This window comes from Mauremys reevesii, linkage group 4, assembly GCF_016161935.1.
Source record: "Mauremys reevesii isolate NIE-2019 linkage group 4, ASM1616193v1, whole genome shotgun sequence".
In the NCBI taxonomy this organism is placed as follows: Eukaryota; Metazoa; Chordata; order Testudines; family Geoemydidae; genus Mauremys; species Mauremys reevesii.
In genome coordinates, this window is record NC_052626.1 from 118,451,077 (window position 1) to 118,475,170 (window position 24,094).

Here is a 24,094-nt window from a genome sequence, read left to right on the forward strand (position 1 = left end):
AGATCCCAGCCCTGCACTGCATGGGGACTGGCCCCCGCTTGGCCAGCCTCTGCTCATACAGCCCCACTGTGCCATGTGTCTGGGGCATGGCTGTGCTGTTGCCAGCCAGGGACCAAACTCTGAGGTCTTTGTGAAGTGCTTACTCAGGCGAATCTCTGAGTTCCTTCCAGAGGCCTAAGGAACAGGATCTGTGACCAGAAACCAGTCAAATACAGCCAGCACAACAACTACTCTGGATTCCCCATCATTGCAGGATACCAGGACTCCTCATGCTGCTGGAAGGGCACATGACCAAGTCAGCCCATGCAGGGCAGAAGATTTACACCTCCATTGCCGTGTGAATGGGGCCCTCCCAGCTATAGCCCCTCCCCCCCGACCCCTGCCTCCTTTGAGGCTGGGACTCACCTGCATGGTGAGGCACCCCTGTGGGCAGAGCGAATTCCAGCAAGGAAAAGGGACCCAATTCCTCCTAGCAGAGCTGCCCTCACCTGGGGCAAGAGATTGAGGGTCACCTAGGAGACGTAGCTCTGGGGGTGAGAATCCAGGGTAATTTTTGTCTCACTCCGTCCAGACAGGCAGGCAGCGGGATACTGAACAGGACAGCAAAACAGCCCTGTGGGACTGAGAACAGCCTGAATCCTGCCTCCGGGGCCACGGACTTCAACCTAAGTCCAAACTCTGCCTGGCACCAGGAAGGGAAGGTTGCAGAGAGGTGATCCAAGGGATACGCCCACCTGGTGCTGCTCAGTGCTCCAGTGAGACGGGCGTCCCCTCTACTGCCTGCCATGCCCCCAACCCAAAGGCCAAGCCTGGCACTCGGTGTAAAACCGCAACCCCGCTCCCTGGGCCGGCAGAGACACAGGGAGAGGCAGCAGGAGGGGAACGCGAGGGGCGATGGTGATGGGGAAACCGAGGCAGGCGGCCACGGGGCTGACAGACCGGGCACGGCCCCTTCCACCAGGGGCATCGCGGGGCAAAGCAGCGGAGATGGCAGCCACGGCGCTCCCAGCATGGGCAAGGCGGGAGGGAGGGGGCAGGGAGCCGCCCACAGCGGGTGTTATGCAGATGTGGGGCAGCGCCAGCGGCACGGTGCCACCCGCAGGGGGAGGGCGGGGAGAGGAGCACGCCGCCACCCATGGGGAGTAACGGGGGGCGGGGGCACGGTGCCTTCCACAACGGCGGGAGAAGGGGGTGTCTCTGCAGCGCCCCCCTTCCCCTCACCCGCCTGCCCGCCGACTCTTTTGCCCGTAGCGGGTCCTCCAGGCGGGCCCCACTCGGCGCGCGCGCCTCCCGTTTACCGTGCGCGCACGCGCGGGTCCTCCCGGCAGCCGTCCCGTGGTGCCCCGCGCGGCGGCGGCGCTCTGGCGACGGTATCTCGCTGGTGCGGGAGGCGGCGGTGAGGGCTGCGCGGGCCTCGCTCTCTGTGTCTCTTCGGCCGCCCCTCCCCCGCCATGTCCTACAACTACGTGGTGACGGCGCAGAAGCCAACGGCCGTGAACGGCTGCGTCACCGGTACCGGCCGCGCGGGGGGGTGAGGGGCCGGGTGGGGGGGCTAGGAGTTGGCCGGGGCCGGGGCTGGGAAGGGCCCCGGGGAGGGGGCGTTGGGCCCGGACGCCCACGGTGGGGGGGGGGGTGTCAGTCCCCGCAGCCCGAGGGGTGACAGCTGGGCCTTGGCCCCTGCTCGTGGGGAGCGGGTCTTAGTGCGGCTATTGCCTGTGGGGCGGGGAGCTGGGGCGCCGCGTGGGGGTGAAGGTGCGGGGGGCCGGCCGGTGGGTGGGTGGCGAGCAGAGTGACGGGCTGGCGAGTGGGGAGGCGGTGGGAGGGTGGGGGGCGAGTGAACAGGGTTCTGGGGGTCCCGGGGGTGGAGTGCAATCCGGGTGCTAGGGGAGCAAGTGGGTGAGTGGGGACAAGTGGGGTTAAGGGGGTGAGCAGGGTGCTGAGGGAATAAGCGGGGTGCTTGAGGTGTAGTGTGAGCCCCTCTGGGGGGACAGAGCTGTTGGGTTGCTCCCTTGGTTTGCAGCCTTGTGATGCTTTATCTCACAGGGCACTTCACTTCCTCGGAGGACCTGAACCTGCTGATAGCGAAGAACACCCGCCTTGAGATCTATGTGGTCACGGCAGAGGGGCTGCGGCCCGTCAAGGAGGTGGGCATGTATGGCAAGATCGCAGTCATGGAGCTTTTCCACCCAAAGGTGAGTGTGGTGCCTGGTGGTGGGTGGGGTATGGTGCTGAAGGGATGAGACTGTGGAATGAGTGAAATTCGTTCTGATTCAGTGCCAGGAGTTTGGATGGGTTTCCTTTGTATGGAGCTTTCTGAAAGCATGTTCCCTCTTTCTAGGGGGAGAGCAAGGACCTGCTGTTCATCCTGACAGCCAAATATAATGCTTGTATCCTTGAGTACAAGCAAAGTGGTGAGAGCATTGATATCATCACCCGAGCCCATGGCAACGTGCAGGTAAGTTGGGTGGGTTCCCTTTGTGAATGCTGGTTTTATTTTGCTGTTGGCATAGACAAACTATAATTACAAGTTTCTGCCTTGTGAAGCTCGCAACCTAAGGTCTTGATCCTGCAACTGACTCTGTGTCTGTGCCTGGTCTCTTACACTAGTATTCAGACAAAACCCTCCTCACCAGTTTTCAAGCCAAAGCACCTTTTATCTGTTTTCAAATCTTGAGGTATTTCAAATCTTGGCAGCTGTGATGCAATGGATTGAGCACAAGACTGGATGTTAGGAGATTTCATCTGCTAGTAAGTTGCTGAGCATGTCCTTGGCCAAGATGCTTTTCTGTGCCACAGTTTTGCTACCTGTAATGTGCTAAGAGATAATACCTAGGTCTCAGATAGGTTTTTTTAATCTATAGATCTCAAAGTGCTTTATAAAAGAGGTAAGCATCATTATTGTCATTTTACTGATGGGGAAACTGAGGCACAGGTTGGTGACATGTCTGAGTCACCCAAGCAGACATAAGATTAAAACACAGGTCTTGTGCAGGGGTCGGCAACCTTTCAGAAGCAGTGTGCTGAGTCTTCATTTATTCATTCTAATTTAAGGTTTTGCGTGCCGGTAATACATTTTAATGTTTTTTAGAAGCTCTCTCTCTATAAGTTTATATATTATATAACTAAATTAGTGTTGTATTGTAAAATAAACAAGGTTTTCAAAATTTTTAAGAAGCTTCATTTAAAATTAAATTAAAATGTTGATCTTACGCCGCCAGCCCGCTCAGCCCCCTGCTGGTCTGGGGTTCTGTTCGCCTAGGCCGGCAGCAGGCTGAACGGGGCCTGTGGCCGGGACCCCAGCTGGCAAGGGTCTGGCAGCCAGACCCCAGACCGGCAGCAGGCTGTGCAGGGCCAGCAGCCGGGACCCCAGACCGGCAGTGGGCTGAGCCGCTCAGCCCACTGCCGCTCAGCGGTTCCATCCATCGGCTCTTGCCAGCTGGGATCCCGGCTGCCGGATCCGCTCAGCCTGCTGCCAGTCTGGGGTCCCGGCTGCTGGCCCTGCACAGCCTGCTGCCAGTCTGGGGTTCTGGCTGCCAGACCAGCAGCAGGCAGTGGGTACCTACCTTCTCCCTGGTTCTGGCCATTCTCTTCCTCTCTCTGCACTGAGCTGAGGGTAGGAGCATGCTAAGCACAGGGCAGAGGGCTGGGTCTGTGTGAGCGGGGGGGGGGGGGGGGGTGTCAGGGCTCAGGGCAGAGGGCTGGGTGACTGCCCTTCTAAGAACTCCCAACCCCCCTGCTCCTTGTCCCCTGACTACCCCCTCCTGGAACTCCTGCCCCTAACTACTCCCCAGGACCTCACCCCCTATCTAAGCCTCCCTGCTCCTCGTCCCCTGACTGGACCCTATACCCTACCTGTCCCCTGACTGCCCCGACCTTTATCCACACCCCCGCCCCCAGACAGACCCCTAAGACTCCCATGCCTATCCAACTGCTCCCTGCCCCCTGACAGGACCCCCAGAACTCCTGACCCATCCAACCCCCCTCCACTTCCTGCCTGCCCCAACACCCCTGCCTCCTGACAGGACCCCCAGAACTCCTGACTCATCCAACCCCCCCCAGCTCCTTGTCCCCTGACCACCCTCTCCAGAGACCCCCCCGCCCTAAATGCCCCCCCCGGACCCTCCTTCCTTCCTGGCCCCTGACTGCCTTGACCCCTATCCACCCCCCTGACCCCTGACAGACCCCGGGACTCCCATGCCCCATTCAACCCCCTACTCCCTGACTGCCCCCTCCAGAGACCCCCGCCACAAACCACTCCACCTGGGATCCCACCCCATCCAACCCACCCTGCCCTCTGTCTCCTGACTGCCCCCACCCCTTATCCAACCCCCCAGCTCCGGACCCCTTACCATGAGGCTCCAAGCAGAGCCAGATACGCTGCCCCGCGGGAGTGTGCAGCCCCAGCCCCCAGAGTGCTGCGCGCACGGTGGCAGGGCTCCAGGGGAGGGGAGGACGTGGCGGCTTGCCACGCCAGGAGAGTGGGGCCATTTGCCCACCCTGTGTGCATGCCTATGCTTCTGCTCCCTGCCCCCGCGGGGGGAGCGGAGGGCAGAGGAGAGTGGGCTGGGCTAGGCAGGATTTTTAATGGCACGCTGGAGTCCTGGCAAGCAGCAGCGTGCCATTAAAAATTGGCTCGCGTGCCGTCTTTGTCACGCATGCCATAGGTTGCTGACCCCTGGTCTTGTGTGTCCCTGTTCAGTGCTCTATCTACTAAGCCATGTTGTCTCCCTAGAAAAGAGACTGTGAAGTGTTTGTGCTACAGGAAACTAAGAGTTCAGTTAGTGAGGCTGGCTGTTTATCTTTGGAGGATGTCATGGCTCATTGGTGGAAAGGATATCCACTTTGGACATGGAATTACCCAAGTCACCTTTTGCTTGCTGGATAATATGCCGAAGCCTATTAAATAGATTGCAGGAAATCCACTCTCAACTGTGGGATGTTGACCTTGTCTCTTGACCTCACTGAGTGTTCTCTTGCTTCTTTGTTTGGGTCTCTTTCTGATAGTAGTCTGTTCTCTCCCAGGATCGCATTGGTCGGCCCTCAGAAACGGGTATAATTGGCATCATTGACCCAGAGTGTCGGATGATTGGATTGCGGCTCTATGATGGCCTCTTCAAGGTCATTCCTCTGGACCGGGACAACAAGGAGTTAAAGGCCTTTAACATCCGCCTGGAGGAGCTGCAGGTCATCGATGTCAAGTTCCTCTATGGCTGCCAGGCTCCTACCATCTGCTTTGTTTACCAGGTACCCTGGGTTACTTCCTTGAGTTGTTCCTGAATAGAGGGTATTGGAAATCATTGGGCAGTGCTGGTGTGAGTTGGAGCCCCTGAATGTCCTTGTAATTGTCCAAGTCATTTATGCTGTCCTGGAACCTATGCTAAGTTGCATTGTGGTCTAGTGGTTAGAGCAAGAGGCTGGGAGTCAGGACTTGACTGACTGTGTGACCTAGGGAAAGCCACCTCACCTCTCTCTGCCTCACTTTCTCTGTCTGTGCCACATGGGTATTAGCACTCCATGGGAGGTCAAGTCTTCCCTCTTTAGGAGCATTGAGATTCTTGGATGACTGGTGCTTTAGATGTGACTATTTCTCATTAAATGGTTAGCAGAAATGTCTCTCAGCATGCATTGGGTAGGCTGAGGAGAGCTCAGGTTGGGTTTACAGGCTCTGGCTATTTCTTTATAGAAGGTGATGGTGGGCCCTGCTCTGCCACCTCCTCAGTTGTTGTAAGGAGTCAGTAAATCCTGTTCAGCTGTAGGTTAAGGCTACTTTTCATTTCTGTAGGGGCCCCAAGCCTGTCTTACTGTTGGGATAGTCTCCCAAAGGGAACATTTCTGAGCACTGTTAAATCTCCACTTACACATCTCAAAACAAACCAACTCTGGAGCCTGGCTGGCTGGCTGATAAAATTGGTGAGAGGACATGGAGCCCTTTGTCTTTACATTGCCAGTGCAAGTCTAGCCCAGGCAGATAGACACTGACTGAAAGTCATTGCTGTCTGATGGCTTCTTGGTGCCTGTGTGAAATGAGTTTGGTAGCTTCAGTTTAGTTCTTAATGGCTAGATCACATAAAAGTCATGAGCACAAGTAATAATAATAATAATCTAGCTTTTATAATGTGCATTTCATCAGTAGATCTGCACACTTTACAAAGGAGGTCAGTAACATTATCCCCATTTTACAGATGGCGAACCTGAGACACATAGTAGAGACATGACAGAGATGCCCTGTCTGTGTCAGAACTGGGAATGGAACCCATGTCTCCTGACTCCCAGTCCAGTGGTCTATCTGCTAGGCCACAGTGTGCTAATTGTTGGCAGTCTGAGCAGAGAGGCCAAGGGAGCCTGAGCTTCCCCCTCATCTTTAGTGATGACTTCTTCAGGGCATGTCCGTGTAACCACAGTGATTTTGAACCCTTCCGTCATGACATTTGCCTGAAATACTTTTATTATATCTGTGCTCCATAAAACTTACACATACTACAGCAATGGGGTTTGTGTAACCATTGCACCCAGTTTGGGATGTTTGTGGCTTCCTTAAAGCCAATAAGTATAAATAATGGCCTTTACACAACACTCTCTAAAGCGCAAATTACCCCTGTGAGATTAGGAAAGCATTACCCCTATTGTACTGGTGGGGAAACTGAGGCAGAGAGTGGCAGTGACTTGACCAAGCTCATAGAGTCCATGTCAAAGCCTGGGTAAGAACTCAGGAATTCCAGGTTTGTACTCACAACGTGCATCTTTCTACCAAAGCAGCAGAGACAAGGGGACTTTGGTCTTTCATATAGACAGTAGCAAAACAGGGCTTTGTTTCCACAGACCTAGGGGTTGTAAACATTTCTGGTTAAGAGTGACGCTATGAATGCCCTGATTATAATAAACAAACAGTCCAGGTATAAGGAGGGAGGGTTGGTTTGATTTGTGTCTGCCAAAAAACACTTAATGCAGCACAGTAAATTTTGCCCTTGCAGCAGAGTGAGATGCACATTCTGTCTGACTCATTAATTTTGACATAAAACATTTGATTTGGTTGCTGTCTCTCTGAATTGTGTGCATGTAGGCGGGGAGAGGTTTCCAAGTTTATTTTTCATGTCTAATTCTCTCTAAATTTATTAATCCTGATCAGAGAATTTGGACTGAACAGAATTGCAGTGCATGTTCTTAAATGTTGGTGGGTGTCCTTTTTCTTTTTTTTAAACGCCAAAGGCAGATACCACAAATGTGAATAAAATTACATACAAAAGACTGTTAAGAAAACATCCCAGTTGAAAGGACTCAAATTGGTCCAGAAATGCCAGAGTTAAAATGCATTTTTACTCTGAAAAACTACTGTTAAAACAGTGGCTTTACAATCAGATCTATTCCCCATTTGTATTCCTTGTAATTGCTTCTTGCTTTACTGATAAACTTAAGTTCTTACTGCTCTTTACTCTGGTTAACACTGGTTTGCCAGCACAATCAGAAGAGAATCCAGCTCACGCAACTTGAGTTAGAGCATTGCCAACCGAGTTCCAGCTGCATAATCTTTGTTCAAATGTGAGCCGGAAAGAACCCAGCTTAACTTTGACTTTGCAGAGCAGGCAGTTAGTAAAAATCTTTTCCTTAGAAACTGTTGATTGGATCTGAAAATTGCCAGGACAGAGTACACAGAGAGCCTAACAGTGCCCTTTGACCAAAAAAAAAGAGTCATTTTTCATAATAGAACCATGCTTACAACCTTTACTCTGCCCATTTGGGCACCTGCATCGTTACAATACAGTCTGTAGTTCCTGAATCCCATACAGTTTTGAAATAATAGTGCTGTGTGGGTTTTCTGTAACCTGGTAGTACAGAGCACTATTCTGTGTGTCAAATAAACATTAGTCAGTGTGTGTTACATGACCCTCTCTGTGCCTGATCCACAAGGGATATGAGTTTGTTACAGCCCCAGCTTCTCAGAGCATGAGTCTTGTGGGTCAATTTTAGCTTTGGAGGTCCCTGGTTCAATCCCCCTGGGGTTTCAGTCAGCATGCTGGCTGTCACACTAGTTTGCATGTTTGCAGCTAGGTTAGGTTGATAGTTAACTGCCTGATCTCCTAAACTGCATCTGTGGAAGGCTGCCCTGCTGGCTGAATAGAAGAGCAGAATCCATGGGTAAACTGGATAATGGTCAGAGAGTGGGTCTGCTGAGACCACTGCTTTTTATGCTATCCAGTATCATCTCATTGTTATCATGTGCTCTTCCATTTGTTGTATCCACCTGTTGTCTCTCAAATTGTTATACTGTAACTCTTTGGGACAGGAGCTGTTTTTATTATGTGTTTGTACAGCACCTAGTACAATAGACTGATCCATGATTGGGGCTCCAGACGCTACTGCAGTACAAATAATGAGTGTTGTCATAAATATCATGAGAGAAGAGGTGACTTTAAAAAGACTGTCAGGATAGAGAAACTGTGACAAAGAAAATAGTGAAATATAACAAGACAGTCTGTATTTTCATTGCGTTCTGGGCATGTCAGGTAGCAGAGCTCTAGAAGGTACTGCATGCACATGCAGCTAAGGTTGTAGAAAATTATATTATATTCGAGAGAATCAGATAATGTGATTAGGGCAGTGCTTAAGCATTTCCACTCTAACATGATACTGGTTGTGGAGGGTCAGACTCCATGCTCCCTGCTGTTTTGCGGACCCTAATCAGACATTATGGCCCTGCACCCTCCTTATTACTCTGTAAGTAATCTCACTATGTTCATGATCACACACACACTTATGTCTGTCTGCTGCAGTGATTTCTGTTGCTTCTCTTTCTGCAGGATCCCCAGGGCCGCCATGTCAAAACGTACGAGGTATCCCTGCGAGAGAAGGAATTCAACAAGGGTCCCTGGAAACAGGAGAATGTAGAAGCTGAAGCGTCCATGGTAATTGCAGGTCGGTTCTTCTTTATAGAAGATCTTACCTACTACATCTTGCTTCAGTGGTGATGCTTCACCCTTGTTACAGGTACTCTCTAACGAGGCTGTCTGCATTCTCCCTTTCTGCAGTGCCCGAGCCCTTTGGAGGAGCTATCATCATTGGGCAAGAGTCCATCACCTACCACAATGGCGATAAATATCTGGCTATAGCCCCACCCATCATAAAGGTGAGAGAGTTTCTTTCTAGAATGCTGATCCCTAGGGCCATGGATACAACTGCTCTTGGAGCCTGGCTCCCTTGCACTTCAGTTTCCATGTTGTGCCTAAGTACTGCGTGTAGTAAATTCTAAGGCCCACCTGTACTAAGGAGTCTCCAGGCTGGGATTTTAAACTGCTCTCTCCTGCTCGCATATCTGTGGGATGGGACTCCTCTACTCCCATGTGACAATGTAGGGATGTGGCCTTTGGGTGCATGAATGGGTTTCTGGTACAGTTGTTGATCCCTGCCTTCGGACACTTGAGGGATGTGTTCTGTGTTGAAGAAGGCGTGTGCCTGGTCCCCTTATAGCCACATATGGGTGGGGCTCCTCTCTTCTTTGAGTGCCGGGTAGAATGCAGTAAAGCCAAAAGCCTGCTGGGGCTCTGGGGCCTCAGAGAAAAAAATACATTAGGTGGCACTGTGAGGTTCGGGCATTGGCTCAAGCCAAAGCAGAGATGTAGCTGAATGAGGCTCATAGCAAAGGTAGTATCTGTAGCAGTGAAAGATCTGAAGCTTGAATACAACACTGTGTGTGAGGAAATGCTTGGTTTGGGAAGAGGGGAGCCCAGGTGGGGTGTCTGAGCCAGGGGATTTGATCCTAGTCAGAAGGGTATGATTCCTGGGTGCAAGTTGTACAGGAAGCATCAACTAAATCACAGAGGCAACAAGGGGCGTGACTATGTGTTAGACTGAAAGAAAAGCAGAGATATGATGAGAAGATCATTTGAAGGCTGAGACAACAATAGGCTAGAATGTGGCAATAGATCTCTGGGAAATAGATACAGGCATCATGGCTTGAGTGTCTGACAGGCTGTCAGCTCAGGCTCTTTGGAGGCCCATGCTTTGATGTGTGCTGCATTAGTAAAAAAAGTAACATGCTGCCTCGGAGTCTCTCTGGGCCTTGCCCTGCAGCCCTAGCACAGGCACATCTGCCCTAAAAGTCAATGGGAGATTTGCTTGGGTAAGGGCTGCAGGAGCATGCCATTAAATCCCAAACCAAATGTCTTGACCAGAAGCTGGGCAGCATCTGTCACTCAGAAAACCACTTGTTCAGAGTCCTGAGACAAAGCTGGCATGCATCTGTCTGGGCCCAAAACAGCATCGGGACAATTTATCTGCTGAGAGTGCTCAGTCAGCAGAATTAGGGTTTCTGAGGGGGTTGCTCCTGAGCTGAGAATGGGCCTAAGAAGTTTCAGCCTGACCTGTAATTCCTGAGACAGTTCTGAGTAGTTGATAATGGGGAAGTTCCACCACAGACTCACATATAGTCACTGGCACAATATAATCAGCGGGGAGTCAAATCACTGCCCCAAGGAGCGAGCAGATTGCCACAAGGGTTGGGGGATTTCAGCACCTCGCACAGGATTGTACTGTTGGCCAGGTGCATTGTGGGTATATTCACTCTTCTGACACATCCGGCATTGGCGGCTGCTGGGAGCTGGACACCAAGCTAGGGGACCCAGTAACTCCAGCCTCTTTCTCTGCCTGCAGCAAAGTACAATCGTGTGCCACAACCGTGTGGATCCCAATGGGTCCCGTTACCTCCTGGGGGATATGGAGGGCCGTCTCTTCATGCTGCTTCTGGAGAAGGAAGAGCAGATGGATGGCACGGTCAGCCTGAAGGACCTGCGTGTGGAGCTGCTTGGAGAGGTAGCACTCTTCCCCCTTGCTGCTGTGCCATGTGTGGTCTCTGCCTGGGGAGTTCATGAGCTGCAAGCACAGCTCAGGGACTTTAAATGGAGGGAAGCGAGTCTCCACTGGGATGGGGTGGGATTTAATTCCCTGCTGTTTTCATAGCTCCGAACCTCCTGAGGCACCAGGATGTGTGTGGGAGTGACCAAGTGTGGGTCCTTTGCTTCACAAGTTGCATTGGAGCTGGTGCTTTGGTCTGTCATTGAAGGGAGCATGTACTCTTTGGTGGTTCTCTAAAAGGATTTTCCTTCAGGCTATGGATCTCAACCACCTTCCAGGGGCTTTCCCGTGGAGCTGGAGTTTGGGATTTGTGTTTTCAGGGTAGGGGGCCCACCTCTGCCCTGGGGCTTTCCAGTGGGCTTGAATTGTGTATCTGCTACAGGCCTCTTTCCCCCTAATCTGCTGGTCCATCTGTCTCCTCGCCTAGACATCCATTGCAGAGTGCCTGACCTACCTAGATAATGGTGTTGTCTTTGTTGGCTCTCGGCTTGGGGACTCCCAGCTCGTGAAGGTGAGAAGAAGCCCTCTTCTATTCTAGTTCTATCTGCAGCTGCATTTGTTCACCTTTCCCCTCCCTGCTGGATCCCAAGAGGCGTGGATGGGTCAGGGGAGCCTCTGACTTGCTTCCCATTGCCTCTCACAGGCCTCTCTGCTCTGTTTGCTGAAGGTTCGGTTCTGTTATTGATAAGAGGTCGAATAAACAGGCTCAGTCAGTATTTACTAATCAGATTATTATTTAAGGATTGCTATAGCACATTACAGAATACAGAAAGGAAGGCTGTACATTACCAAACTGATCTGCAGAAATGTTCTTGTTTCACTCCCAACTAAGTCTCAAAACCTCAGCTCCTTATGTGCCATGGGTCTTTACAAAGAGAGACAAAGGAATTCCTTTTTCAACAGCCTAATTACTTGTAAATTTCCTTTATGGTATTTCAGGATACGTGATTGATAAGCCAATAGGTATTTTGAACCAAGTTGTTATTTCAGAAAATGTCTCTGACAACAAGCAAATCCTGATGAATTAAAAACATCTCAATAGTTTATTGTCTTATCAATCACAAAACACATCTGCAATAACAAGTATCCTTCGTCAGTCGCAAGTGATCTCTTTTCTTGGTTTCCTAGACATCTGATGACTTTTTCTGTGGGTTGACAGGATCATAGCAAGAGATTACACACATTCCATCACTTTTGGTCACACACTAAGGTTCAACCTGTGTACAGAGAACATTTAGGTGTATAGATACAGAATACCAGCACTTCGATTCATGCCCCACAGTGATCTGGGACTTATGTACAAAGCATTATGGGAGTTTAATATCTGCTAACAGCTCAGATCCATCCCCACCTGCTGCCCACCTCTGGGTGCTCCCTGCATTTACTTTGGGAGCTAATGACTTTGTGTTCACAGCTCAGCGTGGACAGCAATGAACAAGGCTCCTATGTAGTGGCCATGGAAACCTTCACCAACCTGGGCCCCATCGTGGACATGTGTGTGGTGGATCTGGAGAGACAGGGTCAAGGGCAGGTAATAATGGCTCTGCCTTCCCTTTGTTAGTGCTGAGTGCATCTGCTCCAGACGGGGGCATGCCCACTGCAAAGGGGGAATAGATTGTGCTCCATGCTGGGCATCCAAGCTGCCTTTGTTTGAGCTGCTACACAAGGAGATGCTGGAAGTACTGCTTGTGGGGTATTCTGTGTTGGGAGCAGTGAATGGTAGTGCTTTGAAATCCATTGAGGAAAGGTGCTGAGTGCAAAGCAGGGGTCATAGGGTGGCTACTTCCCATGGATCCCTTCTCACAAGGGAAGATTAGCCCTCCCATGAGACTGCTCTGGAGGATCAGACTCTGGGGTGGGGAAGTGGTGATGAGCCACCTCCAAAGAACTTCCTTTGGGACGTAGGGGACACCAGACCCCTTCCCTCTACCAAGACCCTTACCTGGATGCCTCTTCTCATAGTGGGAGGAGATGTCCCTGCATCCTCCCCACCCCAAGATCTTAGCTGGGAGGAATTGGAGGAATGTTAATGGGTACCTGCTCTCTCTAGCTGGTCACGTGCTCTGGTGCCTTTAAGGAGGGCTCCCTGAGGATCATCCGGAACGGGATTGGGATTCACGAACACGCCAGCATCGACCTGCCAGGGATTAAAGGTGCGTAAATCCATTGGAAGCGCAGAGCATACGTGCCAGCCTTCAGCTCTGTCAGCCTGTTCTACAAGTCTGTGTGGTTGTGACCCACAGCTTCAGAGGGGACCGGGAGACATGTCCTGCATGCAGGCTGGGCAGGGGTATGGTGTGTGTCAAGGGGCATCTCCCTAAGCTTTTTGGTGAGATGTTTACTCTGAGTAATAGTGGGCTCTTTCCCTTTGCAGGCCTTTGGCCCCTGAGGTCAGATTCACATCGTGAAACCGACAACACCTTGGTGCTGTCCTTTGTAGGCCAGACCAGGTAAGGCTCTGGGATTAATGCTGGGGCAGGCTCTGGGCTGGGTGCTCTGCACCTAGTTAAAGAGTTCTCTCCCTCTTGCAGGGTTCTGATGTTAAACGGGGAGGAAGTGGAGGAAACTGAGTTGACAGGATTTGTGGATGATCAGCAAACCTTCTTCTGTGGCAATGTGGCCCATCAGCAACTGATCCAGGTACTGGTTAGGCCAGTGCGGGAGGAGGGGGCTTCTGGCTGGAATGGAAAGGGCTGTGAGGTATCATGGGAGGAGACCTACAGAATGTGCTCCCAGTAATGGGGATGGTGGCAGCATTCCACCTGGGCCGAGTGTCGTTGAGGGTGAATGTGCCATGCGTCTGAGCTGGAGTGTTTCCCGCTTCTCCAGATCACCTCTGCCTCCGTGCGGCTGGTCACTCAGGAACCCAAAGCCCTGGTGAGTGAATGGAAAGAGCCCAAGGGGAAGAACATCAGCGTGGCTTCCTGTAACAGCAGCCAGGTGGTGGTGGCTGTGGGGCGAGCACTCTACTACCTGGAGATCCAGCCCCAGGAGCTCAGGCAAATAAGGTGGGTGTGATCCCCTTGCCCTTGTCTGGTTCCTCTGGCCCCCAGCCTGGTTACTGACCTGTCCATTTCCTTCCTGCCTGCCTGCCAGCTGCACAGAGATGGAGCACGAGGTGGCCTGCCTGGACATCACCCCACTGGGGGACTCTAATGGCATGTCCCCTCTGTGTGCCATCGGCCTCTGGACTGACATTTCAGCCCGCATCCTAAAGCTGCCCTCGTTTGAGCTGCTGCACAAGGAGATGCTGGGAGGAGGTAGGTGCTGCTTCTGGGGCATTCTGTACTGGGAGCAGTGAACAAAGCTGTGTGTGACACTTAATGGGGCCTTCTCTCTTCCCCACCCCCGCAGAAATCATTCCCCGCTCCATTCTGATGACCACCTTTGAGAGCAGCCACTATCTCCTCTGTGCCCTAGGAGATGGGGCTCTCTTCTACTTTGGGCTCAGCATTGAGACAGGTAAGTACATGGCCCTTCCTACTCTGTTTTTTGAGGGGGATGAGACTGATCAGATGCCCTTTCTCCCACTTCTGAATCATCTCTCTGATCCCAGGTGGGCTGGGCTCCATGGCATGATGGCCTCACCCCTCTCCATTCTGGTCAGGCCAAGCCCCGACAGGGCAGGGGTCTCACTAGTTTGTAACAACCCTGACATCCCTGGGGAGTCTGATGGGCAGGTTCTGTTCAGATACTCGATGTAATCAGGATTCCTGCTACAGGAGAGGGATCAGCCCCTGCCTGCTTTTCGAGGGAAAGCTACTCTTCCATCTCCTGGAAGGGACATGAGGTGGCTTTTTTTTGTGTCAGACCCTTTGACAGCTACCCTCTGCTGATAGCATAGTGCCTCTGGCCTCCACGTGGGCCCCTTCTGGCCAGTGTGCCTTGTGGCTTGATCCCACTCTTCCGAAAGCTCCCATCCCCTTTGGTTGGGCAGCTCCTAACACTGCTGCTCCCTTACTATAGGTTTGCTGAGTGACCGTAAGAAAGTGACGCTGGGCACCCAGCCCACTGTGCTGAGGACATTCCGTTCACTCTCTACCACCAATGTCTTTGCCTGCTCTGACCGCCCCACTGTGATCTACAGCAGTAACCACAAGCTGGTCTTCTCCAACGTCAACCTCAAGGAGGTGAACTACATGTGTCCCCTCAACTCGGATGGCTACCCCGACAGGTGAGCATGCTGCCCCCCATGCCAGAGAGGATTCTGCACTGGCCCAAGTGAGGTTAAGGAGCAGCATGTCTTGAGGGTTCCCAGCTACATCCTTCTACCTGATCTAGTGTCTGAAGGGCACAATGCCCCCACGTGCCTTCCTTGCTCAGGCCTGGCTGACAAGAAGGTGGAAGATGATGGCATGTTGAGCACTATACCCACAGGCCAGCTTGAAGCTGCATGGAGAATGGGAAAGGGAAACCCTCCTCCTAGATGCTATCAGACCCGCTCTTCTTCCTCACTTGCACAATCAGTCCAGCTCTTTTGCTGCTCTGATGGTGTTGAATGAGAAGACACTTGCCATCGCTTACTTTGTCCCTCCCCATATACTGGCATTGGGTTTTCCCACCCAGGCTGGGTCCCAGTAACCCTTAGAATCAGGAGATCAGTGCTGTGTTAGTCTGGCTGTTCTCGCAGCATCCTAGCTATGCAGAGCCCTGGAGTCAATGGCTTCCTGTTTGGGCTCCTAGTCAAGCCTGATCACTGACAGTCTCCTTTCTTTACAGTCTGGCATTGGCCAACAACAGCACCCTGACAATCGGCACCATTGACGAGATCCAGAAGCTTCACATCCGCACGGTTCCCCTCTATGAGTCACCCAGGTGAGCAGCGGGGTGTTACGGTTTCTGGGTCTGCACCCTGTGTGTGAGTGGGGAAGGACGATGGCACAGCTCGTCGTTCTCCAAAGAGGAGCCGCCCCACCTTTCCACTGGTGTATGGAAGTGGTGAGATGGATGAATCGATGAGATTGGTGGCTTGCACTCTGAGAGCAACCTGGTGACTGTAGCAAGGAGCTGTCTGGGAATTGAGCAATATATACAGCCTAGTGTCCCAGGAGCCTCTGTGTTCTCTTTAGCCTCAGCCATGCTCTCTCCCCTCTCCCTGAGGAGTCCTTGCCCACACAGCTTGCTCTGTTTATCCTGCAGGAAGATCTGCTACCAGGAGGTTTCTCAGTGCTTTGGCGTGCTTTCGAGTCGCATTGAGGTGCAGGATGCCAGTGGGGGCACCACTGCACTGAGACCCAGTGCCAGCACCCAGGTGAGAGGAAACTCTGGGAAGGCATGTGGGCTCAAGAGCTGGGCCACTGGATAAGCAGGTGTTGGAAACATGACTCTTCAAGCCAAATGGCGATACATATTTTCCTTGGCCATCTTGTCATCCCAAGGTTGAGTACGTGGACCCCACTGCCCTACCCCATGGCAGTCTGGGAAGGAGGGAGGGTGGGACTCCTGTCTTAGACTCTTGAATCTTTTTATCTCTAGCAGACTCCTTGGCTTCCCTTGCCACATGTTCCCCTTTTCTCTCAGCCCGGAGCCCCAGGTCTCCTTCATTTCCCTGGGCCTTACCATTCAGATTGCTCATTAGATGGGATCGCTGGTCCATCCTGGGCTGTTTCCTTTTCTCCATTGCTGAGACAAAGGGCCTCTCAGAAGCTGCCATGGAAACTTCCATCTCATCATTCTGTGTGTTTCTTAAAGGGCCCTTAGCCTGAATTCTATTCTGCTGTTCCATCAGTCTGGCTTCAGAAGACTCTGAGGGAGAGTCCAATGTGCTCGTGCCCCTGAGCAGCTGCATCTGGATTTTCCCATGGGAAGAAACGTTCCCCCACGTCGGTGGCCCATTTGGCCAAGAGGCTTGTCTGGGATCTCATTGGTCGTCTTATCCCTGCCCTGCATTTCTAGCTTTCTCTCTCATTCAGCCTCTCTGCTCTCCCAGTGTGCCAGGCCGCTGCGAGTAGCTTGAGGGTGTGATCGCTCGCTCTCTGTCCCAGGCCCTGTCCAGCAGCGTCAGCTCCAGCAAGCTGTTTTCCAGCAGCACCGCCCCGCACGAGACATCCTTCGGAGAGGAGGTGGAGGTGCACAATCTACTCATCATAGACCAGCACACCTTTGAAGGTACCAGCCCCAAATACTCCCTTCTTCCTGCCCCCAGGAGGGGGCTCAGCTCACCTGCTGAACACTTTCCCTTGCAATGCACATATGGCAAAGGGGCATGGATGAGACCAGCAGTTCTGTGAAAAAGAGGCTTTACCAGAGGGAAAGGCAAAGGGATGGGGACTCCTGGAGGAGGGCTGGGTGTAAAGCCAATGGGGTTATATTAAGCGGAAGCACAGGCTGGAAAAGAGGGGGGCTCCAGGACAGCTCTTGGCTCTGTCACTTGGGCACATGGAGCAGGCTCTTAATTCCTTTTGATAGGCTGGTCCAGTAGCATGGGACGGGAGGGGGCTCTTAGTCACAACCCAATTGCTTTTCTTTTTCCTATGCCCAGTGCTCCACGCTCACCAGTTCCTGCAGAATGAATACGCCCTAAGCCTGGTCTCTTGCAAGCTGGGCAAGGACCCCAACACGTACTTCATCGTGGGCACGGCCATGGTGTATCCTGAGGAGGCTGAGCCCAAACAGGGTCGCATTGTAGTCTTCCACTACTCAGATGGTAAGAGGGAGAAGGCTGAGTTCCTGTATGGGGTCCTTCTCCTGGCAGCACTCCAATCATCCGAGGGAGGTCACCCCCTAATCCCAGAGGATTGGGAATGGACATCACTGCAACAGGCACTTTGGCTTCCCTCACAGACCTGCTGACACATGGTTGCCAGTTGTCCATGAGAAAGCTTGTGCCCCCAGGCTGTTCTGCTGCTTGGGGGCTTTCGCTCTGCTGTGAACCAACCTCCAAATTATGATAACTTCTCCCCATCTCCCATTAGGACACAGTAATCCTTCACTCTAACTTCATTCCGGAACCAGAGTCTGAATCCCATGGTCTTTCCAGTCTTACCGCTCACATCCTTCCGCTACCGTCACTGGGCCAGCAGTTGCCCACAGACTGGCTGAGAAATGGACTTAGCCTTTCTAGGGAGAGAACAGACTTGAATAGAGCATCTTATTTGGGTTCCACAGAGGGTCTTGTAGCTGCTCTTGGGGGACACAGCGGGTAACCAAAGAGTCTATTGGTGTGTTCCAGGGAAACTGCAGAGTCTGGCTGAGAAGGAAGTGAAAGGGGCTGTGTATTCCATGGTGGAGTTCAACGGCAAACTCCTAGCCAGCATCAACAGCACGGTAAGGCTCCAGCAAGGCCCTGGATATCCCAGGGAAGTGTTTCCTCCAGAGTTGGGAGGCGGCTCAGCCACGCGACTGAAAGAGCTCTAGAGCTCTGGTGTGCGGGGCTATTCTGGGCTGCTGTGTCCCTCGCATTTCTGTGCTGGCCCTGGTTCACGTCTGTTCCCTCAGGTGCGTCTGTATGAGTGGACGGCAGAGAAGGAGCTGCGCACAGAGTGTAACCATTACAATAACATCATGGCTCTCTACGTGAAGACCAAGGGGGACTTCATCCTGGTTGGAGATCTGATGCGCTCTGTCCTGCTTCTTGCCTACAAGCCCATGGAGGGTAACTTTGAGGAGGTATTGATACTCTTCCACCCAGGGTGATCCAAAGGATGGGATCCTGTGGTACAGCAAGGGGCTTTCAGGAAAGGGAGAGCAGCTTGTGGGGTGAGGAGAGGGCAGTCTGTCCAGAGGAGAGCCAACAGAGTTGGGCTTCCTTTTGAGGCACAGTGTCCCTAAGAACAGGATCTACTGAAGCCACTCCTTGGCAGATCTCTGTGGGCTCCTGTGAGACAGGCTGCTGGGGGATCTGGTTCAGTGCCTGCCATGGGGCCAGGAGGTGGGTTGTCCTGGCTTCCTGTGGTGGGATGCAGGGTTGGTAGTACAAGGTGTCCTGATGAGACCAGCCCCACTCACGAGCAACATGGGTTGCCCTGCCAGGATCCTTGTTACGTTCTCGGGGTAGGGAATGTGCTGCTGGGGTAGCTGGATCTCTAGTGTAGTCCTCCCAGGGATCATTCTGCCTTTTCATCCAAAGGCCCCACCTTCCTAGGTTCCTCCAGAAAGAGCCACTTCTGCAGGAAACTGGCACAGAGTCCCTCTCCTGGGGAAATGGGATCGTGATCCCATCAACTGTTTGGAGTTTGTGCAGTCCTGCTGCTCCTCCAAGGGGCCTTGTGAATGTGCAAACCTCCTTCCTCTAGCTCTGATGTGGGCTGGCACTTTCTCCTTCCACCTGACTTCATCACTGGGCTCAGAGAGCTGGGTGGGATCCCCCCATGCCATTGTAACCTTGGTGTTGGGTGGGGCAGGGTGGCTTCATGAGGATATCACCTTGGGGGCTCACAGCAGGGCCTGATCTCCCCTGGTGTTTGTCATCTCCTTTAAGATTGCTCGAGACTTCAACCCAAACTGGATGAGTGCCGTGGAGATCTTGGACGATGACAACTTCCTGGGAGCAGAGAATGCTTTTAACCTGTTTGTGTGCCAGAAGGACAGGTAAGCTGGCTCTGGGCGTGATGGTGGTGGTGGGATGGTACATCCTATCATCCCCTTCCTTTACAGGTGGGTGTTAGCTGGCAGGACCTGCCTTTCTTCTGTGTGTGGAATGTGGCTGTGGGGAGGTGCATGTGTTAGCTCAGAGTACTGGGATGGGGAGTGCGCTTGTGTGCAGCGGGACATGTCTCTGGTGCCTCTGCTCTGTGTTCTTACCCCGTTGCCTACCAGGGTCCTTGCATTTCAGCGCTGCCACGACTGATGAGGAGCGCCAGCACTTGCAGGAAGTGGGGCTGTTCCACCTGGGGGAGTTTGTCAACGTGTTCTGCCATGGCTCCCTGGTCATGCAGAACCTGGGCGAGACGTCCACGCCGACGCAGGGCTCAGTGCTCTTCGGCACGGTCAACGGAATGATCGGTAAGGGGAGAGCTCCGCAGCTGCCTCTCGCCCTGCTGCAAGGGCTGTTGTGTGGGATCTCAGATCCTGGAGGGGGCACTAACATGGGCCTTGAAAGGAAGCTGCTAAAGTGGATTCGATAGCAGAGCCCTCCTGGAGCCATTAGTTGGGCTGGGCAGATTAGTTTTTGATGGAAAAATTTAAAATATTTGCACAGTGTCCACTCTCACCAGCAAATTTTGATTTTTTTGGGGGCAATTAAAATACTTCTGCTAAAAAAAAAATATAATTTTTTATTTAGAAATGCTGCTGCGGTGCCTCATGTGAGTTGTAGTTGTTTCCTCATGTTCCCACTCGTTGTCCTTGGCTGGGCTCCCCAGCCTTCCTACATGTCCCATGATGTGCTGCCATCCCTCTCCAAGAGGGGACATTGTGGTGCATCATGGGAGATGTAGTCCCATCAGGGAGCCTGGCCTACATTGAATGGGAGCATAAGGTACCTGAACTACAGCTCCCGAGAGGCACCAGCTTTTCTGGATTTTAATCTTTCTGGGTTTGAATTTTTTCTGAAAAATGAAATTTTCTGTGGAAAATATGCAAGAGAGTGATTTTTTTCACTTCATTTACATTTCCTGGGTGGGGGGAGCACTTGTGACCATCTCTACTCATTAACTGCCAGGCAAGGGCCTGCCATTCCCAGCCTGCTGGAAGCTGCAACAGTGTGGTCCAAGGGTTGCCAGGAAACTGCTGCGTCCAGCCCTGCCCCTAATTGCCCTCTCCTCTCTTGCAGGGCTGGTGACGTCACTGTCAGAAAGCTGGTACAACCTCCTGCTGGATATGCAGAACAGACTCAATAAAGTCATCAAGAGTGTGGGCAAGATCGAGCACTCCTTATATCCTTCCCCATCCTCCTGCTCTGTGCCACCTTCTCTAGCAGATCTAGGAGCTTAGCAATGAAGGTGCCTTTACAGTGGCAGTCACCTAAACCGTGACTATGTTAGGCTGTGCCATGAGTGGGATAGAGGCTGACAAAGCGAGTGCTAGAATGCTGACTCATGAATTGATGAGCCAAAGTCTAGAGTGACTTCCAGGAGCCCGGGTGCTGGGAGAATTTATGGAAGTTCACCAGATCTTTGTGAAACTGTGACCCACTGTGGTGGGCTCTGATCACTTGGACATGGTGTCCCTGGCACTTCGAGCTTGGTCACCAACCCGTCGATCACGATCAACTGGTTGATCCTGGAGCCTCAGCCAGTTGATCACAATTTCTGGGCTGCTAAAAGTCCAGTGGTGCAGCTGGGCTCAGAGGCTGCCTGCCTGCCGTGGCCCCATGCCACTCCTTGAAGTGGAGGGGATGGCGCTTGCAGGCACAGGCAGTGCACGGAGACCTACTGCCCCACTCCCCCAAGATTGCGATCGACTGGCTGAGGCTCCAGGATCGACCAGTTGATCACGATCGACAGGTTGGTGACCACTGCCCTAGCTCAAGGTGCCAGGGACACCATGTCTAAGTGATCAGAGCTTTCCACAGTGGGTCACAGTAAAAAGTAAAACTCATGAAATGTCCAGTGGATTCTACGAGATTAGATGCAGTGTGACCATATGATGCCTGCACCCAAACACCCTCCCAGAGCTTACACCCCAACCCCCTGCCCCAGGCTCAGCCTGGAGCCCTCTCCCACACTCCGAGCCCCTTGGACCCAGCCCAGAGCCTGCAGCCCCTCCCGCACCCCAACCCCCTGCCCCAGCCTGGTGAAAGTGAGTGAGGGTGGGGGAGAGCGAGCGACGGAGGGAGGAGAGAATGGAGTGAGCGGGCTGGGGCCTTGGGGAAGGGAAAGGGCCTTGGGGAAGGGGCGAGGTAGATTCTGGGTTGATCTTAAGTTCAAAAAGTGATCTTGTGCATATAAAAGGTTGGAGACCACTGCCCTAGGGACTCTACCAGTGGGTAGGGGGAATGTTGTGAGCTGCTCTGCAGAGTAGCAGGATGAATTCGGCAGTATGTGTGTTGTTTTGCAGTTGGGGTCAGAGACTCCACTGGGCTTGGCACACAGTCCTTGCCCCAAAGAGCTCACAGTGTGTGTCTCTCTCTCTCGCTCAAATACTGGGCCGTGATGTAAATCAAATGCTGCACTGGTCGTGGATGTAGCATGTATGTGTGGGAAGCAGGGCAGTGTGTCCAGCGAAGCTGCTGTGCATGCCTGGGGGTGGAGGTCTGTTCTGAGTGGTGTTTAAGGGAGTCCAAGGATGATGCAGTTTAAGTGGGTTTTGCTCCTTGACTCTCACTTGCACCTGGAGATCATTTCACACTGAGCGCAAGACAGAGCCAGCCACAGGATTCATTGACGGTGACTTGATTGAAAGCTTCCTGGACATCAGCCGGCCCAAAATGCAAGAGGTGGTAGCAAACCTACAGGTGAGATGGGGTCTGGGTGTGAGAATCGGTCAGTTCCAGGTGAGCAGCAGAGGATCTTGGGAAACTGTTCTCTGGTTCTAGTCTTTTGAATGGCACTCCTTCACCCTGGTCCATGCAGGGTTGCTTCTATAGGAGCTGTGTTCCTCCTCTCCCCCCAGTCATGCTGCTGTAACACATCTGTCCCTTGTTGCAGATTGACGATGGCAGTGGCATGAAGAGAGAGGCCACCGTGGATGACCTGATAAAGATCGTGGAGGAGCTGACCCGGATCCATTAATAGGATTCGGACTCATCTCCTAGCATCTTCCTCCATGGTAGAATATGGAGTCTCTTCCCACCTGCAGCCAGGGAGTCCCTAGCCAGTTGCACTATGACACCAGAGGCTGCGATTATTTTCCCGGGTGGAAGGGGAGAACCTCTGAACTGAAGCCATCTCGCTAGGGACTTGGGGATGTGATTTTGGCTGGGTGTCATGTCATTTCCTGCTTGGGTTCATCAATCCTGTGGACCTCGGCTCCCAACCCAGGACTGGTCATGGCCGATTGCTCCCATTGGGTAACTGCTAGCGCTTGGCTGAAGGGTCACCCCTGCCTGGACTTCCCCTGTGGCTCACTCGTTCACTGTTGTCTTTAGTATCTTTTTATTTGATTTTCTTTGATTGTGTGTTTTGAAGTGGAAGCCTCCTGCACCCCCTTCTGCCTCTGTAATGAGGATGGGCTGGAGCCTTTTCTCTGGTGCTGGGAAGATGGGGGAGATACCGGGCTGGCTTTTGGAGGTGCCCTGTTTGTCTGGGTGGTGAAGCTCAAAGGGTAGAGAAGGCCTCTCTCTCTCCACAGGATTTGTGGTGTGCTCAGGGAGGAAGGATCTGGAAAGTGAAATCTCTGTGGTTTGGTTTCTGAGTTTTACCAAATAAAGTAGAGTCCAAGAGGAAAGGTCTGGCTCCTGCCTTCTCCTTGTCCCTCTGTTCTGCCACAGGGCTGATTTGTAGTGCTGTGCCCTCCGTGCTCTGTGGGCTATTGCTACAGGAGCCATATCTCTGCTATGCTCCACAGGGAACTCTCACTCCACATCCCTGTTCTCCATTGCTTTGAGCTTTGTCCAGAAATGATCCTTTGGGCTTAAACGTCCCCCTGGTTATCTCAGCTCACACACAGTCTGCAGGGGAAGTTGGACAGAGCTGAACAGCTGAGTGGCTTGATCAGATTCTGGGAAGGAGGTGAGAGCCTTTCCCAGATGCATTCTTCTGTGTGTGCACTTTGGAGACAGTCATCTCAGACTTGTCTCCGTACTGAGGAATGTGCGCTTTGCCTCATGCAGAGTGCTTTGAAGGCATTACTGTGCATGCTCCTCTTACAGATCTAGGCATGTACCTAAACGTATGGTGCTCCAATGTTACCCAAATACTCAAGGGAAAGGTAAGACCTGGAGACCTTTCTAGAATGTGTCCATCCCCTCTGTAGAGCAGAGTTAAGGTTACCATGGGAATGATCTTGACCAGTGGTTCTCAAACTATTGTACTGGTGACCCCTGTCACATAGCAAGCCTCTGAGAGTGACCCCCACCCCATAAATTAAAAACACTTGTTTATATATTTAACACCATTATAAATGCTGGAGGCAAAGCGGGGTTTGGGGTGGAGGCTGACAGCTCGTGACCCCCTGAGGGGTCCCAACCCCCAGTTTGAGAACCCCTGATTTTTGACAATGAATCCCTGGATTTTTTTTTATAGAATTAAAAGGACAGCTTCACCATCACCTTTTTGCACCTATTAAGGGGCTTCCCACCTGCCCTGCCTCTTGGCTTGCAGTTCTGGCTGTCTCATGCCAAGCTGTGTGGGATGAATTTCTCGGGTTCAGTCTGCTGCCAGGGGGGCAGAGGAGCAGTGTATTCCCATGACAAGATGCCTGAAAGGGC

The 24,094-nt window shown here is 52.5% G+C and overlaps 2 protein-coding genes and 1 long non-coding RNA gene across 12 annotated transcripts in view; 1 reads left to right on the forward strand and 2 right to left on the reverse strand.

The window, feature by feature from the left end:
* Positions 1–1,427, reverse strand: part of TKFC (triokinase and FMN cyclase) — a 15,028-nt gene extending 13,601 nt beyond the window's left edge. For 3 of the 9 annotated variants that reach the window (XR_005598412.1, XM_039538494.1, XM_039538488.1), the window contains exon 1: positions 406–728. Coding sequence is in view for 7 of the 9 variants with exons in the window: in XM_039538494.1 (XP_039394428.1) it covers positions 406–411 (6 nt within the window). In the remaining 2 variants the exon portion in view is untranslated. The other 6 variants (XM_039538490.1, XM_039538489.1, XM_039538492.1 and 3 more) reach the window with 6 other exon arrangements.
* On the forward strand, positions 1,375–23,112 carry DDB1 (damage specific DNA binding protein 1). Of its 2 annotated transcripts, XM_039538485.1 has the most exons (27): positions 1,375–1,512; positions 2,044–2,192; positions 2,339–2,455; positions 5,023–5,244; positions 8,796–8,910; positions 9,024–9,121; positions 10,645–10,803; positions 11,273–11,356; positions 12,260–12,376; positions 12,896–12,998; positions 13,220–13,295; positions 13,377–13,485; positions 13,675–13,853; positions 13,942–14,105; positions 14,200–14,307; positions 14,812–15,019; positions 15,565–15,660; positions 15,985–16,096; positions 16,830–16,953; positions 17,327–17,491; positions 18,017–18,111; positions 18,283–18,453; positions 19,265–19,374; positions 19,619–19,788; positions 20,558–20,660; positions 22,057–22,180; positions 22,374–23,112. In XM_039538485.1, the coding sequence occupies exons 1-27, from the start codon at positions 1,452–1,454 to the stop codon at positions 22,455–22,457; spliced, it is 3,423 nt and encodes a 1,140-aa protein (XP_039394419.1). In that variant the 5' UTR covers positions 1,375–1,451; the 3' UTR covers positions 22,458–23,112. The 2 variants fall into 2 exon arrangements, with proteins under 2 accessions (XP_039394419.1, XP_039394420.1); XM_039538486.1 differs by lacking the exons at positions 19,619–19,788; positions 22,374–23,112.
* Positions 11,860–16,509, reverse strand: LOC120405171. Its single transcript, XR_005598414.1, has 3 exons — positions 16,405–16,509; positions 12,883–12,982; positions 11,860–12,062 (listed from the first exon to the last, which is right to left on the reverse strand). It is a non-coding gene; the product is annotated as an uncharacterized LOC120405171 (long non-coding RNA).
* Positions 23,113–24,094: the final 982 nt, after the last annotated feature.

Excerpts from the sequence above, each read along its gene's own strand:
- DDB1 (XM_039538485.1), top strand. The coding sequence starts at position 1,452 with ATGTCCTACAACTACGTGGTGACGGCGCAGAAGCCAACGGCCGTGAAC. Across the intron at positions 20,661-22,056 it reads GGCAAGATCGAGCACTCCTT|CTGGAGATCATTTCACACTG; the intron begins ATATCCTTCCCC and ends TCTCACTTGCAC. Across the intron at positions 22,181-22,373 it reads AGGTGGTAGCAAACCTACAG|ATTGACGATGGCAGTGGCAT; the intron begins GTGAGATGGGGT and ends CCCTTGTTGCAG.